This window comes from Nyctereutes procyonoides, unplaced genomic scaffold, assembly GCF_905146905.1.
Source record: "Nyctereutes procyonoides isolate TBG_1078 unplaced genomic scaffold, NYPRO_anot_genome, whole genome shotgun sequence".
NCBI classification, from domain to species: Eukaryota; Metazoa; Chordata; class Mammalia; order Carnivora; family Canidae; genus Nyctereutes; species Nyctereutes procyonoides.
The window spans coordinates 1,091,981-1,109,342 of record NW_026575024.1 but is presented as its reverse complement, the minus strand read 5'-3'; the positions used below and the strand labels follow the sequence as shown (position 1 = coordinate 1,109,342).

Below are 17,362 nucleotides of genomic sequence, written 5' to 3'. Positions count from 1 at the left end.
GTTCCCTTGGGTGGGCTGGGCGGGGAGCAGTGGTTTGGGAGTGCCCTTGCCTGCCCTGACTTGGGGTGCAGTGTGGCACCTCAGGGCAAGCTCCCCAGCCTTCTCTGTGGCCCTGTCTCCTCTGTCCCTACCCTGGCAGCCACAGCAACCCTCCACACCCGGACGGCCTTTGGGGCCTCCTTGACCACCCCCCGACCTGGCGACCTGGCATGGGCATAGCACCCCACCCCGTCCTCAAGGCACGGCTGGCTCTCAGCCAGGGTTTGTCCCCCGGGACCAGGACCCTCCCTTCCTGACACGCTGGCATTTCTGCATCAGCACCAGCGGGGTGTGGGGCCTGCAGAGGCCCACGTGCTTGCCTTTGAAGAAATGAAATGATGGGGGTCACAGCTCTCAGGGGGGTTGGGGGGACACAGTTCCCTCTGAGAGTTACTAGCTAGATTTGGGCTCCATTCTCATGAAGAGCATTGATGGTTAGCTCCTGTCCTGGGGGGGGGGGGGACAAACAAAATCATCTTGGGGGAGGGAAAGCCCCTGAGTTAATGTTCCCCAGTGCGGGAGCTGGGGAGGGGTGTACCCCATGCCGCTGACCCAACCCCGACCCCCACCTGCCGGGATGGGCAGGACCAAGGGTGCGTGAACTCCTGTTTGGCTCAGTGACGGAGTTTCCAGCACAGAGGGGAACCTGAGGCACCAAGATGAGTGTGGGACGTCCAGCACTGAGTCTTCAGCAGGGTCCTGCTGAACCCCTAGTGGTGAGAATCCTAAGACTGGACCCTTATGGGGCACAGGTTCAATAAAGCAGCACAAACCTGGGAGGGAGAGCCCCTTGGAGCAACCCTAGGAATGGTGTGTGTGCCCAGCAGTGGGGACCTAGGGCCTGGAGGGCAGCTCTGGCCCCCGACCCCCCCAAACTGATGGATGATGCTTTGGTTCTGCCTGGTGGCACCGGGTGTGGGGACTGCTGTGGCCGCTGGAGCTTCGAGGTGGGGCAGCTCTCCATGGGGGGGGGGCTGTGGAGTGAGGGATGGGTGGGGGTGTGGGTGGGGCAGGGGTTCAGCCACCACGTCCCTCCCTTGACCCCGGTGAAGGCCAGGTGGGCGTCCTCTGAGTCTGATCCAGCATGGGGGTGGGGGAGGTGGGCCGGGCAGGTATGGCCCAGGGGAGATGGGGGGGCTCCCCAGGCTGCCGGCTTGGGGGTCGGGGTTGGATGGCCCGCCTGTCTGGGGGTGTCCTAGGATGACCGAACTCCGCTGGAGGGCAAGAGCTTTCGAGCTTCCCTGCCCCCCCCACCCGGGATGGAATCCACGGCACCCGCCCGGCACCCTCCCATCCGGGCCGAGGCTGCGCGGGAGGGAGCCGCCCAGTCTACCCCAGTGGGGAGTGAGATCTTGCCTGAACCCCTTTGCTTCCCCCTCCATCCCTTGCGTTTTCTACTCACTGGTCCCGTGGGAACCCTCGGCACCTCAGAAGTCCTGGGGTCCCCCACGGACATGAAGCCCGTGTACGGACGGTCCAGAGTCGTGACTTTCTCAGGTGCTCACCGGTTACGGATCAGACCGTCCCGGACTCGGCGTCCCTCGCTGTTGCACTTCGCTAGTGAAACAATGAGGGGGGAGAGTCCGTGCAGCTGCGAAGCCGCGAGCAGCATCTCCGGGACGGGACGTCTGCGCTTCCTGCCTGCCTGGGGGCCGAGGGCCTGCGAACCAGGGGGCCTGTGGTGGCCCGGGTCGGCGAGACCCCGCGGGGGCCGCCCTGCCGTTCCTATGCCCTCCCAGGGTGAAGCAGAGTTTGCCCGAATCCGGGGACCCCGGGCTGCCCGAGGCTTGTGAAAAGCGGGACCGGCCGACAGCAGCCTTAGGGGGCCCGTCCCTCAGCGCCTTTGCTCGGCCCCACGGCCATGGCGATGCCTCCCTCCTCTGCCAGGGCCACCACTTCGTCGCGCTGGGGGTGGGGGGGAGGCAGAGCCGGAGAAGAGTGTGGCCCTTGCCGGGGACGGAGGACGTGATGGACCGACCATCCGGATAGTGACAGTTTGGAGGCAGGACCCCAGGAATGGGAGGCTCGGCCCTAGACTTCGGCCCACGGCAGGGCCCGGGGCAGGGACCAGCTGTGGGGGCCCGTCCTGGGAGGTCCCCCTGGGGGGAGGCTCCCGCCGCCCCTCCTCCCGCGGGGCCCCTCAGGGGGCCGTCCACACCCTGGCGAGGAACAGGAGAGAAAAGAGGGTCTTTCTTTCCCGCTCAAAGGTACGAGTGTGCAGCTCACCCGTCGGGATAATTTTAACTCCGAGGCTGGCCAGAGGCTGCCACTGGGCTCCTTTCTTCGCGGCGGCGCGGGGCGGGAGCGGGGAGCGGGCGGGCGGAAGCCCCAGGTGGGCCCGGCTGAATGGGGGGCTTGTGCGCGCGGGGCGGGACCTGGCCGGGGGCCCGCGCCGCCCCCGCCCCGCCCGCCCGCCCGAGCCCCGGCGCCCCAGCCCCGCCGCCCAGAGCCGCCCGGAGCCGCTGAGAGCGCGGCCGCAGCCATGGCCGGGGCCCCCACGCTGGCCCTGCTCCTGCTCGCGCGGCTCCTGGCCGCCGCCCTGACCGGGACCGGGGCGCAGGTGAGCGGGCGGCGGGGCAGCGGCGGGGCCGGGAGCGCGGGGCTGGGCGCCGGCGTCGAGCAGCCGCCGGGGACCCTCCCCCCGCCCCGCGCGCGAGGGAGCCTGGAGCCCGGGACGCGTGGGGACCCGGCAGCCGGCCTCGCCGCAGGGCCGAGTCTGGGCGCCCCACCGGGTCCCCGCGGACGCCGGGACAGCTCGCCGAGCCCGGAACGCTGCCCTGTCCTCGCCCGGCCCAGGGTCCGCCGCCACCAGAGGCACAATGTCGCCTTTGTTCCTTAGGCTCCCCGTGGGGCCGTGGCGCAGCCCCTCCTGGCCGAAGACCGACAGCAGATACCGCCAGCCCGAGGCCTTGGGGGGGCCTCGGAGGCAGGCGTGGGTCGGGGGCTCGGGACCCAGGAAGAGGGGACGCTGCTGGGCTGACCCGAGGCCAGCCCGGGGGACCTGCCCCACCAGAGGGGGGAGGGCACAAATGCCTAATGACATTTCTCCATTTCAGAAAGTGGGACCTCAAGGCCCCCCCGGCCCCCAAGGGCCACCTGGGAAGCCTGGCAAGGATGGCATTGACGTGAGTTCGGGGGTGGGAAGGGCCGGGAGGGTTCGATGGGGTTCTGGCCCGGCCCAGCCTCCCCGAGCCCCCAGGCCTGATGGACTCAAAACCAAGCCCCACTGGCCAGGGCTGCGAAATGGGACACAGACGGCCCTTGCACCCGCTCAGGGTTCACCCCACAGGGACTGTGTCCACAGACAGGGGGAGGGGCGCCGCTCGGTGGTCTCTGGGCTGGTACTGGGCACTGAGGTGTGAGGGCCCAGGCGGTGGAGGGGACTTGGGAGCTGGCTCTGCCCCAGACACGGTGCCCTCCAAGGGCATCCCAGGTCAAGGGCGGCCCCGTCCTGCAGCCTGCCTCCCCCAGGACCGTCTGGGGTGAACCCCCAGTACAGCCACCAGCATGAAAGGTGCTCCAGGCCTCTCCTCACCCATAATGTGCCGCAGGAGCCCCCTTGACCGGTCCCTCAGCCTCTCTCTCTGTGTCCGAGGGCCTGGATGGCCTGGGGTCTCCTATCTACCCCAGGCCTGGCCGACCCCGACCCACAGGGTGCTCAGCAACAGCCCCGTGGGAGTGGGGTGGGGGAGGGCAGCGTGCCCCAGGGCTGGCTCCCATGCTCCTCCCAACCAGGCCTGGGCCCCTGGGCCCCCAGGCTCCCAAGCTGACCCGAGTCAAGTTGAGTCATTCCTTCGGGGGGGGGGCTCCCCCTTAAAAACCTGCCCTGGAAGCCTCAGTTAAAGGGTGTCAGGCTTAGTGGTCACGGGGGACTGGGGTGCCTCCTTGGGCCTCGGCAAGACTGGGGGGCTGCCTGAGAGGCAGGCGGCCTCTCAGTGCCCACAGCCCACCCTCTGAAGCTTCTTAGGCTGAATGGGGGCTGCTGCATGACAGTCCCTTTCTCCTGGAGGCTCTGTCCCTCTGCCCTCAAATGGTCGTCAAGGGTGGGCCCTGTAGGGGCTGAGCCCCGGCTGTCCAGCTCCCCCTGCCCCCAGCTCCCACCTCCGTGTCTAACCCCAGAGGGGAGGCACCCCCAAATGTGGATGACTTGGGGTGCCTGCATGTCATCCACTGGGGCCTCTGGGGCCAGCTGCACCCCCCCTAGGCCCCACCTTTCAGGAGACGCTGCTACATGTGGGTGTCTTCCCCTCTGCAGGGAGAAGCTGGGCCTCCCGGTCTGCCTGGGTCCCCGGTGAGTGTCCAGCCCCAGTGAGAGGAGGGGTGGCCCTAGAACAGAGGGGTCATTGACACCCCTTCTCACCGAGCCGGGCGGGAGGCCTCAGAGGGCTCAGAGCGGGGCCTGGCCAGGAAGCGAAGCAGGCGGGAGGGAGCGTGTGGGATTCTGTGTGTCTCTGGGTAGGGGCTGGCTTGTGAGCTTTCTCTGTGCCAGGCAGGCCAGGTCACTATAGCCGGTTAGGTCCCCCAGTGAGCTTTCATGCTGCTGTTCAGGCTCGGGAACTCAGGGTCCTGGGGCACCCTGGGGGTGGGGGGCCCACTGAGGAACCCACTGCCCGACGCTGGGGGGGCCAGAGCAGCAGGTGAACGAAGCATCCAGGTGAATGTCCCCCAGGTGTGATCGAGCAGGAGGGGGCAGCTGGAGGGGGCAGCCTGCTGGGGCCAGCGAGGGGGGCCGAGGCGCCCAAGCCAGGGGGGGGGGAGGGGGCTGCAGGTAGGCGGGCAGGGCCTCTGGTGCACAGGGGCTGCTCCTCAGCTGCCTAGCTGCCTGGCGGTGCCCCGGCTGGGAGACACTTCTCTACTGGGGAGGCCAGGGCTCTGGGCTGCGCCTGCGCTCACGCCTCGCCTCTGCTCCCCCCACCCCCTTCCTCCAGGGACCAACAGGGGCCCCAGGGAAGCCAGGGAAGCCAGGAGAGGCCGGGCTGCCGGGACTGCCCGGTGTGGACGTGAGTGCCCCCCCCCACCTGGAGGAAAGGGTTTAATCCCCAAGTCTACTTTAATTGCTGTTCTCCAGCTGCGCCTGCTGCGTCCCAAGAGAGGCAGCGGATGTCCCCGGCAGGGGGCCGCTGGCCTTCAGCCCCGACCAGAGCCCCCTCCCCCTCCCCGGCGGAGCTGAAACCGCTGCCGCGCTTGCCAGGGCCCCAGGCCGGCGCCAGGCCCCGGGGCTTCGTGAGGGCCGAGCAGGGCTCTGGGAGGGGCGCCCGGGTGCGGCGGGCGACTGGAGCGGAAGGGGCCACCCCAAGGCTCTGTCCTCTCTCCCCAGGGCCTGACGGGGCAGGACGGACCTCCCGGACCCAAGGGCACACCTGGGGAACGGGTCAGTGCCCCCCGCCCCCTCCCCGCACTGCACAACCTCAGCTCAGGAGCAGGTCCCGGGTTCCGTGGGGTTCTGTGGGGCCCCACGTCCACGGGAGGCGCGGGCTGGCGAGCGGCCAGACCACGGCGTCCCACACCGGCCTCTGGTCATGGTTGTCCTCGTGTGCAGCCCGGGTTGGGGGACGAGCAGCCCTCGAGCGCGTCCTCCTGGGACCAGGCCAGCTCCAGGCTTCGTGGAAGGGAAGGGACACAGCAGGGGAGGGGCCCCGGGTGCCAGCACTGGATCCCTGGCGTGCGCCTTCCTGCTGCCTGGGCACCTGCCCTGTGCCGCTCGCTCTAGTCATTTCCTCAGCCGATTGGGGGCAAAGGACGCGTCGCTGCCCGGGGCCTCAGGCGTCTGTAACGCAGCCTCGTGGGGGGCGGGGGCAGGTTTGCACTCAGAGCTCTGGGAGCCTGGGCCCAGCCCTCCTGACCACCTGCTCTCCTTCCGCAGGGAAGCCTGGGACCCCCGGGGCCTCCCGGGCTGGGGGTGAGTATCGCTTCCCCCCAGGCTGACCAGGTGGGGGCCCCCCGGGAGCCTCTGCAGGGCTGGCTCCGGGCTGTGCGCTCTCTCCCCGGGGGGGGGGGGGGGGTTCTCCTGTTCCAGGCGCTGCCCCCCGGGGCGCCTCCCTCCTATCCTGCGGGGGCGGCAGGCAAACCTGTCCTGGCCCTGCAAGTTCTGACCCTATGCTTGGTCTTGCAGGGCAAAGGCCTCCCCGGACCCCCCGTGAGTACTGACCACCCTCGTGCCCCCCACCCCGTCCCCCCGCGTGTGCCCAGCCCTCTCAGAGCCAAGCTGAGGGGCCTGGGTTCCTGTCCCTGCAGAGGGGCTGACCAGCCCTGCGTGGGGGCCTCAGAGCTCTGTGGGTGCAGAGCCCCACGTCTCACTCTGTTTCCTCCCCCAGGGAGAGGCAGGGGAGAGTGGCGTCCCCGGTGGAATCGGCCTCCGGGGCCCCCCGGTGAGTGGCTGCCCCTGACCTTCCGCCTGCTCAGAGCAGGGCCCTGCCTGTCTGGCCCCCCCAGGGCAGCCACCGAGGGCCTCCCCCGCTTCTCCTCCCTTCCTTCCTTCTCCCCCCACCCCCGCCTCCCCTTTCTTGGTGGAGCCCTGACTGCCCCCAGGGATGCGGACAGACCAGGGATGTGCCTTGGACGGGAGCACAAGGCCAGGGTGGAGTGGGAGCACCCCGAGGGCACAGGCCAGGGAGGCTTCCCTCTGGAAGTAGCTGGTCCCCTCAGCTCAGGCCGAGGCAGGCCCTGCTCCACCTCACTCGTCATTCCCCCCAGGGACCCTCTGGACTGCCAGGCCTCCCCGGCCCCCCCGGACCTCCCGGACCCCCCGTAAGTCCTGGGCAGGGGGCCCCAGAGCCTCTCAGGGCAAGTGCCGGGCATCGGACATGGCGGGCTTGATGGCCTGTCCCCGGGGCCCCCCAGCCCCAGAACCCATGCCCACCTGGGCTCCCACCTGGGCTCCCACCCACCTCCCAGACCTGCGCTGGGCCATTGACGGGGGGACGGGCAGGGCCGGGGCAGGTGGTGTCTGGTGGTGGTGGTGCCCAGCACGGGTCTCGGCGGGGGGCCGGGGAGGGCGGGGTCAAAGCCAGCGTCTTTGTGTTCCAGGGTCACCCAGGGGTCCTCCCTGAGGGCGCCACTGACCTTCAGGTAGGCGCGCAGCCATCCGTGGAGGGGCCCCCAGCTCGGGGACCCATGTGGAGAGTGGCCCGTCCCTCCCGCCGAGACTCCCCCATAGGAGGGAGGGACGGGCCTGGGCACCCCCCCACCCCCACCCCCACCACCGGCCGCGCAGCTGTGACCGAGCCGCGGGGCTCTTCAGGGCGCGGCCGTGCCCCGCGTCCCGATGGCTCCCGCTCGCCCCGGCTTTGAGCTGCGTGCGTGGGGAGCAGCGTCTGGGGAGGCCCCGGGCCGCGCGGAAGGGCCGGCGAGGAGGGAAGGCTGGCTCGCCCTGCGTCCCGCGGCCTGGCCAGCTGGCGTCCCGGGGGAGGGCTTGGCGATCTTCCGGAATCGGGAGCAGAGGTCAATCGCACCGGCCCTGTGCCCCATCAGCTGTGGAATGATCTAGAAACCCCAGCGCCACCCCTTGGGTCTCACTGCGCCCCGGGTCTGGAGCATCCCGCCTGTGCCCCCAGGACACCTGTTTGCTCCTAAAGCAATTTGTGTCCCGAGGAGAAGCGCAGCCTGAAATTTGCCGCGGGGACGCGGGACGAAGGCCCCTGTGTGGCCAGCAGCCACCGTGGAGCCGCCGCCGAGCGGGAGGCCGGGGCTGTGCAGGAGCTCCCTGCACGCCGCAGCCGCCCTGAGTGAGGCCCTGGCCGCGGTCCCTGGAGGCCCCAGTGTGCCCGAGGCTCCTCCGCTCTGCGGGACGGCCCGTGCCAGGCCCTGGGTGCCCGGGTCTGTCAGGTCCCAGGTTGTCTGGGGGGTCTGACCCCTCTGTTTTCCGACAGTGCCCGGCCATCTGCCCACCAGGCCCCCCCGGTCCCCCAGGAATGCCGGGGTTCAAGGTGAGGCGGCCCTCCTCGCCCCAGGGGACACAACAGCCTGGTCTAACGCGGGGCTGGAGGTCTTGGGGGCTCTTGGGGGGACCCACGGGTCCAGAAAGCCCCGGCTGTTGCAGGAAGAAAGGGCTGACCTCCCACCCAGCGGGGGGGCCCTGCTCCGTCCCTGTCCCTGTGTCCCTGCTCGACTCTGCTCCACGCGGAGTGGCCACCAGGACTGGGAGGCACTGGGAGAGGGCTGGGGCTGGGGAAGCCGGAGTCAGGCCCCAGCTCCCTTCGCTGGCCCGGCCCTGCCCCCTTGCCCTGGCCTCAGTTTCCCTGCAGGCGTCTCTTTGGGGCCGCTGGGGGTGGGCTGTGACTCCTCGCCCCCACTGGCTTTCAGGGGCCCACCGGCTACAAAGGAGATCAAGGAGAGGTCGGCAAGGACGGCGAGAAGGTGACCGTGGGCCACAGCGGGGCTGGCCGCCTGGGGGGGTCTGCCCGGGCAGCGGGGGTGTTGGGGGACAGGCCCGGGCGGCGCTGGCAGGGGGCAGGGCCGGGGCTGCACGGGCGAGGGTGGGTGAGGGCGTGCTGGCCGCCTCTGCGGCTGCTCAGAGCAAGGGACTTGGGCCAGGGTCTCTGGACAGACCCCACCTGCCCGGTCTCACGGGGCCGCTGCCCACGGAGGAGGGGGCTGTCCGGGTGAGGCTGGGGACACTGTGAGCCCCCCCCAGGTGGCCCCACAGCAGCCCGGCAGAGGCATCTGGAAGGGCTAGGGGCTTTGCTGGAAGCCGGGCTGTGGGGACCCCTGGCCTCGGAGGCTCCGCGGAGGAGAGGGCGATGGCCCCACTGCTCGGGCTCAGGGTGGGGGCGCGAGGTGCGAGGTGCGGAGAGCTGCTGGGGCGCTGGGCCCACCCAGCTGACGCCGCTTCACCTCCGCTGCAGGGCGATCCTGGCCCCCCTGGGCCCGCTGGCGTCCCTGGCTCTGTGGGGCTGCAGGTGAGGGGGGGCTGGGGGGCTGGGGGAGGGGGAGGGGAGCCCCTTGGATGACCTGCAGGGGGGCGGTGCGCCAGTACCCACCAGGGGAACCCGGCCGGGGTCCTGCCTCTTACAAATCCCAGGGGGGTGGGCCCCCCGCTGCCCCCTCCAGGGCGAGTGGCACCCCCCTCCCGCTCCCCCTCCCGCTGCCCCTCCAGGGCCTGGCCTGAGGCCAGGTGTTCCTGGGATGACTGCAGGGCCCTCTGGGGCTTCAGGGGGTGCAGTCCTGGGGGGCTGCTGGCCCAGGCCCTACCTTCCCATCTCCCTCCTCACAGGGGCCTCGGGGACTCCGAGGTCTGCCCGGGCCGGCCGGGCCCCCAGGGGATCGGGTGAGTCAGCCAGCGCCAGCCCTGCCCCATCAGCCCGGCCCTGGGGGCCGCCTCCAGATGGGGAGGGGTCCTGGGGAGCCCGAGAGAAGGCGCGGATGTGGGGGAGGATGGAGGATGGGGGAGGGGGAGGCTTCAGGTGTTTGGCTGGGGCTGCCCGAGGATGGAGCCCAGTCCCCTGGGGGACGCGGGCCAGACCCCCCCCTCTCCTTCTCAGGGTCCCATCGGATTCCGAGGGCCACCAGGGATCCCAGGAGCCCCCGGGAAAGTGGTACGTGTGCATCTGGGGGGGCGGCCGTGCAGGTGCGGGCTGTGCCCCTCCTCCTCCTCACGCACCTCCCCCAGTCCCTTGGGCCGTGCTGCGCGGCCCCTCCCCGGGCTGAGTCCTCTCGTGGCCCCGTCCCCTGGGCACCCCCAGCAGGTGGCACCCCTCCCTGGGCAGGTGTCCAAGGGCACATCCAGGGGGCAGCGGGTCGAGTAACCAAGGAGCCTGTTCTCAGTGGGAAGTGGGCATTCTGGTCTCCACACACGGGGGGGGGGAAGGTCAGCACCCCTCCGCCCCCCTCGGCAGCCCCAGTCGCGCCCCCCCACCCCGACCTCGGCCGGGCCAAGCCCACCTATCTCCCTCAGCTCAGCTCTCCTGCCATCTCTGGGACTTTATGTGTCGTCCCCCTGCCCCGCCACCCCTCGGCACCCCCTCTACCCCCATCCCTCCACCCCCTCCATCCCCTCTACCCCCACCCCTCCACACAGCCCCGCCCCCCCACCCCCTGCACCCACTCTACCCCCACTCCTTGGCACACCCCCCACCCCCCACCCCTCTGCAAACCCTCACCCTTCCACCCCCTCCACCCCCTCCCCTCCACCCTCTCCATCCCCTCTACCCCACCCCTCCGCACACCCCCATATCCCCACACCCCCTCACCTCCAACCCCATCATTTCAGGGTGACAGAGGCGAGAGGGGCCCAGAGGGTTTCCGCGGCCCCAAGGGTGACCTTGTAAGTAAGAGAACCTTGCTCCTCTGGGTCCTTCCTCCAAAGCACCTGCTCCGTGGGGGGGGGACGCCCAGAAGGCACGTGCCGGGGTGGGGGCTGCGCTCTCCTGGGCCCGGCCTGCTGGGGTGCTGGGCAGTGGCCCCGTGGCTCTAACGAGCTCCCCTCTGGAGGCCCAACTCGGGGTGCGAATTCCGGCTGCTGACGCTGCTCCATCGCGGCGGGTGGGGTGGGCTCGGCCGGGCCGTGCAGCTGTGGGCTGGGCTGACAGAGAAGGGGACTCGCGTGAGCAGGTGAACAGAAGCTGGCGGATGACCAACTGAGGCGACCGTCCGCAAGCCGCCATTCGCCGCGGTCACCTTCGGACCAACCTCGCCGCCCCCGGACGGAGCGCGGCGGCCGCAGGGGCACGAGACGGCGAGGACGCTACGAGGAGTCCGGGCTTCCCCTGGGCTTCGGGGTGGGCCACCGCCGCTGTCCGCAGCCCCGAGCACGGCGCCGGCCCCGACGTGAGGGGGCCGCCTAGGCTGCCTGGGAATTGGGGGCGTCGGCTGCAGGGAGCATTCCTCAGGGGCCAATTGTGTGTCTTTCAGGGCAGACCCGGCCTCAAGGGAGTCCCCGGGATGGCCGGGCCGGGCGGGGAGCCGGTGAGTACCCACGGCCGCGGTGCCGGGCGGAGCAGGAGTCGCGGCCCTCGATGGGTCCCGTCCTCCGTGGCTGCGGGGCCGCCCCGGCCGGCACGTGGCCCCCAGTCAGCCCCCGATCCCACTGGGCGCGGGCCCGGCGTGGCGCACGCGGCTTGGGGGCCCCAGTCGAGCTCGTCCGCCTTCCAGGGGCGTGCAGCCAGAAGGGTGGCCGGGCAGGACCCGTGGGCGCGGGTGTGGGGCCCCCTGGGGGTCGTGGGGCTGCCCGGACCCCGCTCTCGGGCCCCGTGGGCTCCTCCGCCCGCCACCTCTGGGAGGCAGGGCCGAGGGGGCACGAGAGGGAAGCGGCCTGCTGTCCTGCTGGCTTCCCAGCCTGCGCGGGGTTCTCTGTCCCCAAATTTGTCCAGACGGTGGGGTCGGGAAGGCCACTGCCCAGCTCCCCAGCCTGTTCCGTCCGTGTCTGTGATGCGGGCCACCGTGTCGTGTGGGTGGCGGGGGCGGCACGGGGTCACAGCGGCCTCAGCCCCCTGCTGGGTGCCAGCGGCCCTCACCTGCAGGCCCAGGGCAGCCCGGGCTGTGCACACACGGTGCCGGGAGGGGGGCCGGGGCGGGAGGAAGGGGTACCCATGGGGCCCAGCAGGCCTCACGCCGTCGCGCGTCCCCAGGGAATGCCAGGCAAGGACGGCCGGGATGGCGTGCCGGGACTGGACGGCGAGAAGGTTGGTGAGGCGCCGGCGGCCTAGGCGGGAGGGGGGTCTGCGGGAGTTGGGCCTCCCGGGCCTCAGCACCCCGTCCCCCGATCTCCCGCAGGGAGAGGCTGGTCGCAACGGTGCCCCCGGAGAGAAGGGTCCCAACGGGCTGCCGGTGAGAGCACGGGCTTCCTTCGGTGCTCGCGGGGCGGGGCTCGGGCCCTCGGGTCCCTGAGTCGGGGCTTGCGCGGGGGGAGGTGCTCCCTGCGGGGTGCTCCCTGCGGGGTGCTCCGCAGCCCTGACGCCTGCCTGTGATGCGCAGGGCCTCCCGGGTCGAGCGGGGTCCAAGGGCGAGAAGGGAGAACTGGTAGGTGGCTTCTTTGTGCTGGTGGGGGGAGGGGCACCCCGGGCTGGACCTGGAGGGGAAGGGGGCTGGGGGGGGCTGTGGGGCGGCACCCAGGGCTGGAGGGAAGGGAGGGGGAAGGAGGGCAGCACTCAGGGCCCTCCGGTCTGTGCAGGGCCGAGCTGGAGAGCTGGGGGAGGCTGGCCCCTCGGGAGAGCCTGGCATCCCGGTAAGTGTCCCCCCGCCGCGTGCGACCCCCGAGTCCACGGACCCTGCTGACACCCCTGTCCCCTTGTCCTCGTGCAGGGGGACGTTGGCGTGCCTGGGGAGCGTGGCGAGGCTGGCCACAGGGGCTCGGCGGTGAGTGAGGGGCTGCAGCGTGGCGTGGGGGGGCGTGGAGCGTCACCAATGACCCAGCCCCTGTGGGGGACACGCGGCCATGTCCGTGGTGACCCCGTGGAGGCCCCGGGGCGGTGAGGGCTGGGCCCAGCTGTCCCGTGCACACAGCCCCACCTGGGGGCAGGTAGTGAGGACCCTGGCCCGGGGCCCAGCTGGCCATGGATGGGGGGACCTGGGCCCCAGGACGACTGCCGCGTGGGACCGGAGGGCGAGCCTGACCTCGGCCACCCGCCGCCCTGCCCCTCTGTCCCCGGGGCCCCTGGGGGGGCAGAGTGGACTCACTCCTGCTTCTCTCTCTCAGGGGGCTCTGGGCCCACAAGGCCCTCCTGGAGCCCCTGGCGTCCGCGGCTTCCAGGTGCGTAAGGTTTGGGACCAGACTGCATCCAGGAGCCGGGGGGGTGGGAGGGTCCCCCTGGGGTCTTTTGTGGGTGCTGACAAGCTGGGTCCTTGTCTGTAGGGCCAGAAGGGCAGCATGGGCGACCCCGGCCTGCCGGGTCCCCAGGGCCTCCGAGGTGCCTCAGGTGACCGGGTAAGTGGCTGTGGGGGTCAGTGCTCCAGGTTCCACGGGGGCCTGGGGGGCGCTGGGGGGCCTGGGGGGCCGGGGTGGGCTGTGGGGCCGGGGTGGGGGCGGCCTCGTCTGTTGGTTTTGCCAAGGACCTGGACACGCGGTGCCGCCGTGTGAAGACCCCACCCCGTCGCTGTTTCTAACTTTCTGCTGCTCCTGTGACGGGCGGTGGAGTCCCCATGGGGCCCCTGCTGTCCCGGGACAGTCGGGCGCAGAGGGCAGCACAGAGCCCGGCTGGGATCACTGCGGGTGGGGCCCAGGGGACGCCCACCCAGCCCTCCCTTCCTACCCGGGGGTGGCAGGGCCACCGAAACCGCGGGCCTATGGCCGGGCCAGGGGGCCCTTCGTCAGCTTCCAGGCGGGAAATCTGAGGCCGTTCCCGCGTGTCCCACCCCCGGGAGGTCACACTTCGGCCCCCGCCCCGTGGGCCAGGCTCCCACTCCTGCCGCGATTTGAGCAAATGGGCAATTTTTATTTTACTGTTCTCGGGAGAGCCCAGCAGTTCCCAGCCCGTCCCTAACCACACGGTCCGCGGCGCGGACTGGGCAGCTGCTGGCACCCGGAGCGCCCGCGGCCGAGGAGCCGTGAAGCAGCCGTGGCACTGCCCGCGGGACGGCGCTCCGGGGCCCTAAGACCACGGTTCTTTGGGAAGATTCCAGCACCACCAGGGCAGGCGCAGAGCGCTGGGGGGCGGCGGGGCTGAGCGCGGGAGGGCTCTGCCTTCGGGGGGCCCCGGGCTCCCTCTCATGCTGACCTCCTCTGTGCCAGGGCCCGGGGGGAGCCGCAGGCCCTAAGGGAGACCAGGTGAGTGGGCGCCGGGCTCAGGTCCCCTGCTCACGCGGCCGGCAGCCCAGCTCCCCGTCGTTTCTCTCCCTTGCTCCGGGGGGACACCCGCCCCACTTCACGGTTGGCTCCCAGGGGTGCGACCCCCCTGACCTGGGAATGTGACCTCGTGAGGGGCGGCGGGGCGGTCCTGGGCCTCAGGCCCGCTTGTGGGAGCTCAGAAATGCATCGTGGGAGGGCGAGAGGGAGGGGGAGGGGGCGGGCCTGCCACCTCCCGGAGGACCTAGAGCAGTCCCACCGCCTGCGGTCCTGCTGGGCAAGAAGGCCGGCGTGTCCTGTCCCCAAGTGCGGTCAGCCGGTGCCCCACCCTGGGCCCGGGGCTCGCGTGCCAGCTCCTGGGGCCTGGGGACAGCTCTCTGACCTGCGGGCCTGTTGTTTCAGGGCGTTGCAGGTTCCGACGGCCTCCCTGGGGACAAAGGAGAGCTGGTGAGTGGGACTGGGGTTAGGTCAGCCTCACTGATCCACAGCTGGGAACCAACACCAGGCTTGGCTTCGGGGCGGGGGGGGGGGCGTGGGCAGCCCAGGGGAGGCCGAGGCTGCGGGTGGGGCCGCGACCGTAGCCAAGACACCTCGGGGCTGCGTGTGCGCCTGTGTGGCTTATCCTGCCCAATTCCTGGACGACCTTGACCGGTAGGGCCCTGGGACCCCATCCCCGTTAATCCCGTGGGGGGTCTCTGGCTGTGGATGTGCAGCTGGGAAGCGTCCCGAGGACACGCTGGGGACGGGGAACTCCAGGCACGGCGACGCTTAGATGCTCGCTATTTACTACGTGCTGAGGAAGAAACAGGAAGCAAAGTAAACGTGTGTAAGGAAACGTACCGAGCAGATGCCACAAACACTCAGGGAAAAGAAGTCACACAGACGTGAGTGGGTGGAACACGATCCCAGCGAGACACACAACGTCCCCGGGGCACAGTGGCCACCCGACGGCCTCAAGCAGCCCCGTGGTGGTTTCGGGGCCGGTCCCCGTCCTCCCCAAATCGCCCTACGCGGGGGGCTCCCACCCAACAGCGTGTCAAACACCCGCTCTCTTGCAGGGTCCCGGTGGCCCGGTCGGACCCAAAGGAGAGGTAAGCAGCTGTCGGCCGTTCCCACGACAAAATCCAGAGGAGACGCCGGCGGGCCTGCCAGGGAGCGGGCAGGAGGGGGGAGGCGGCACTGTCCCCACTGCTCGCGCCCGACCCACCACCTCCTGGTCCCCTCTAGGCTGGCAGTCGAGGGGAGCTGGGCCCCAAGGGCATCCAGGGTCCCAACGGCACCAGCGGCGTCGAGGGCCTCCCGGGCCCGCCCGGCCCCGTGGGCTTCCCGGGCGTCCAGGGCGTGCCCGGCATCACCGGGAAACCCGGGGTTCCGGTAGGTCTTTCCGTTCCTGAGGGCAGCGTTCGGTGGCATCGGGGTGGCGGCCGGGCAGGGCACGTCGAGGAGCGCCCGCCTGCCCCCGTCTGCTGACGGACTCAGGGTGAATTTCAGGGGCGAGAAGCCAGCGAGCAGCACATCCGGGAGCTGTGCGGGGGGATGCTCAGCGGTGAGTGCCCCCCGCCCCGCGGGCCTCGTGCTGCCCGCACCCCGGCCTCCTCCCACCCAGGGGCGCCCCGGGCAGGCCCAGCGGCCTGTAGTCCTCGGGGTGCTCCCCGTCTGCACCGGCGGGGCTCCCTCCCCCCGGGATTTAACACTGGCCGGGTGTGCGGCGGCGGGGGGGGGGCGTCCCCAGATGTCTGCCCGGTGAAACGCCAGCGGGGACCGAGCCCTGCGCCCTTGCAGCCCTGAGGGACTGAGTGGCCGCTCTTGGCCTCTCGGACTCCCAGCTGAGCCTGCGCCTCACCCCCCGGCCCACGGACAAACGTAGCAGCCCCGGGGCCCCTGCCCCGAAGCCAGTGGGGCGACGGCGGCCGCCCGCTCTCGCTCATCCTACTCTGCAGTAACGCTCGCATCTCTGTTTCCCAAGAACAAATCGCGCAGTTGGCCGCTCACCTGAGGAAGCCTCTGGCGCCCGGATCCACCGGGCGGCCTGGGCCAGCGGGGCCCCCAGGCCCCCCGGGGCCCCCAGGCTCCATCGGCCACCCCGGTGCCCGAGGGCCCCCTGGATACCGTGGCCCCACCGGAGAGCTGGGGGACCCGGGGCCCAGAGGTGAGTGGGCCGCCGGCCGCGCCCCGTGCCCGGGCACCCTGGTACTTCAGCGGCCGTTTCCCTCGAACGCCGTCGGGGCAGCGTTTGGGGGGAGGCGGCACCGGGGCGTGGCCCTCGGAAGGGCCCTTCCGTCGCAGAAGGCAGGAGTGTCCCGGCCCGGCGGCCCCCGGGGAGCGCCTGTCGCCGACCCAGCCCGTCCCTCCCGTCCCAGGAGCTCTTCCAAACGGGCCTCCAGCGCCCACTCCTGTCTGGGGCCGCGGTTGGCCGGATTCCGGGACCCGCCAACTTACTGACCAAATAATTGCGTCTCTGAAAACCAGCTTGAGAGAGAGGCTCCCGAGGGAGACTTAGCTCCCATCCGCCGTCGGCGGGCACAGCTCGCAGAAGCCGCCAGCTCGCAGGCTTCTAGGCCTCGGGCCGAGCCCCCCACGGAGCCCCCCACGGAGCCCCCACGAGCCCGGGTCCGCCCAGACGCCAGGGCCCAGTTCCCTCGGCGGCTTGGCGCTGCCCTGGAGGCGCCGTCCTCCCCGTGGGGTCTGAACGCCTTTGAAAATAGAGTTCAAAACTCCGCGCCTTCCGCGTCCCGGCGCCCCTGCTCCCCTGAGTGTTTCGCCCCGGGGGGAGGCTGTCCACGCGGGCCCCCCGCCCGTCACGCGCAGCCCAGCGCGCCCTCACGCGTCTGCTTCCCGACAGGGGCCCCGGGGGACCGAGGAGACAAAGGCTCCGCGGGCGCGGGTCTGGACGGGCCGGCCGGGGACCAGGGCCTCCAAGGTACGTGCCCGTCAGCGGCGGCTCTGTGGCCACGCAGCTGTCCCCGGGGCTGCGGCTGCGGGTGGACGCGTGTCGGTCTCCTGAGGAACGACGTGCCTCTCCGGGCGACGCCTCTCGGGCGGTCAGGAGCCGTCTCAGTGACCTCGTGTGACGCCAAGAGGCTCGGGCGGGTCTGTCCCTGCGCGGGCGGCTGGGTTCCAGGCAGGGAGAGCCGTCCAGCGTCAGGGTCAGTCACGAGCCAACACAGCGCCCCCCGAGGTGGCCCACGCGTACCCGGGATGCTCTCAGGAGCAGCACCCCCCCCCCCCCGTCCATCCCCCCAGCCGCGCACACGCCACGCTCACACCCCTCCTCCCCTGCAGGCCCCGCCCACGCCCCCCAGCCGACCCCCCCCCCGGAGCCTCCCTATGCTCAGGGGACCCGTCCCTGAGGTGGGGGCCCCCCGGGGCTCCGCTGCAGGCCCCGCCTCTCCCCCCTCCCCACCCCTGCTCACCAAGCGGCTCTGCACACGCACCCCTCCCCCCGGAAGACCCTGTCTTCACTCAGGCGGCCATGCTCGGGGCAGACGCCAGGCCTCCAGGGCCTCCCCACCTCGTCCTCCGCGCCGCCTCCTGCCCTGGGCCCTTCCAGAGGGAGGAAGCAGCCCCTAAGCAGCAGGGCTGGGGGTGGCGGGCTGAACGGATGGA

General features: G+C 71.3%; 1 protein-coding gene across 1 annotated transcript in view; it reads left to right on the top strand.

Moving 5' to 3' along the window:
• The first annotated feature begins 2,459 nt into the window (after positions 1 to 2,459).
• Positions 2,460 to 17,362, top strand: part of COL9A3 (collagen type IX alpha 3 chain) — a 15,760-nt gene continuing 857 nt past the window's right edge. Inside the window, exons 1-31 of the mRNA XM_055304775.1 lie at positions 2,460 to 2,599; positions 3,096 to 3,164; positions 4,295 to 4,330; positions 4,968 to 5,039; positions 5,357 to 5,410; positions 5,903 to 5,938; positions 6,152 to 6,175; positions 6,354 to 6,407; positions 6,733 to 6,786; positions 7,066 to 7,107; positions 7,908 to 7,964; positions 8,341 to 8,394; positions 8,883 to 8,936; positions 9,251 to 9,304; positions 9,519 to 9,572; positions 10,247 to 10,300; positions 10,888 to 10,941; positions 11,604 to 11,657; positions 11,749 to 11,802; positions 11,950 to 11,994; positions 12,146 to 12,199; positions 12,277 to 12,330; positions 12,671 to 12,724; positions 12,827 to 12,898; positions 13,703 to 13,738; positions 14,159 to 14,203; positions 14,815 to 14,847; positions 14,984 to 15,130; positions 15,248 to 15,302; positions 15,723 to 15,905; positions 16,599 to 16,676. Coding sequence (XP_055160750.1) covers positions 2,522 to 2,599; positions 3,096 to 3,164; positions 4,295 to 4,330; positions 4,968 to 5,039; positions 5,357 to 5,410; positions 5,903 to 5,938; positions 6,152 to 6,175; positions 6,354 to 6,407; positions 6,733 to 6,786; positions 7,066 to 7,107; positions 7,908 to 7,964; positions 8,341 to 8,394; positions 8,883 to 8,936; positions 9,251 to 9,304; positions 9,519 to 9,572; positions 10,247 to 10,300; positions 10,888 to 10,941; positions 11,604 to 11,657; positions 11,749 to 11,802; positions 11,950 to 11,994; positions 12,146 to 12,199; positions 12,277 to 12,330; positions 12,671 to 12,724; positions 12,827 to 12,898; positions 13,703 to 13,738; positions 14,159 to 14,203; positions 14,815 to 14,847; positions 14,984 to 15,130; positions 15,248 to 15,302; positions 15,723 to 15,905; positions 16,599 to 16,676 — 1,864 coding nt within the window. The 5' untranslated portion in view covers positions 2,460 to 2,521. The remainder of the gene's footprint in view (positions 2,600 to 3,095; positions 3,165 to 4,294; positions 4,331 to 4,967; positions 5,040 to 5,356; positions 5,411 to 5,902; positions 5,939 to 6,151; positions 6,176 to 6,353; positions 6,408 to 6,732; positions 6,787 to 7,065; positions 7,108 to 7,907; positions 7,965 to 8,340; positions 8,395 to 8,882; positions 8,937 to 9,250; positions 9,305 to 9,518; positions 9,573 to 10,246; positions 10,301 to 10,887; positions 10,942 to 11,603; positions 11,658 to 11,748; positions 11,803 to 11,949; positions 11,995 to 12,145; positions 12,200 to 12,276; positions 12,331 to 12,670; positions 12,725 to 12,826; positions 12,899 to 13,702; positions 13,739 to 14,158; positions 14,204 to 14,814; positions 14,848 to 14,983; positions 15,131 to 15,247; positions 15,303 to 15,722; positions 15,906 to 16,598; positions 16,677 to 17,362) is intronic.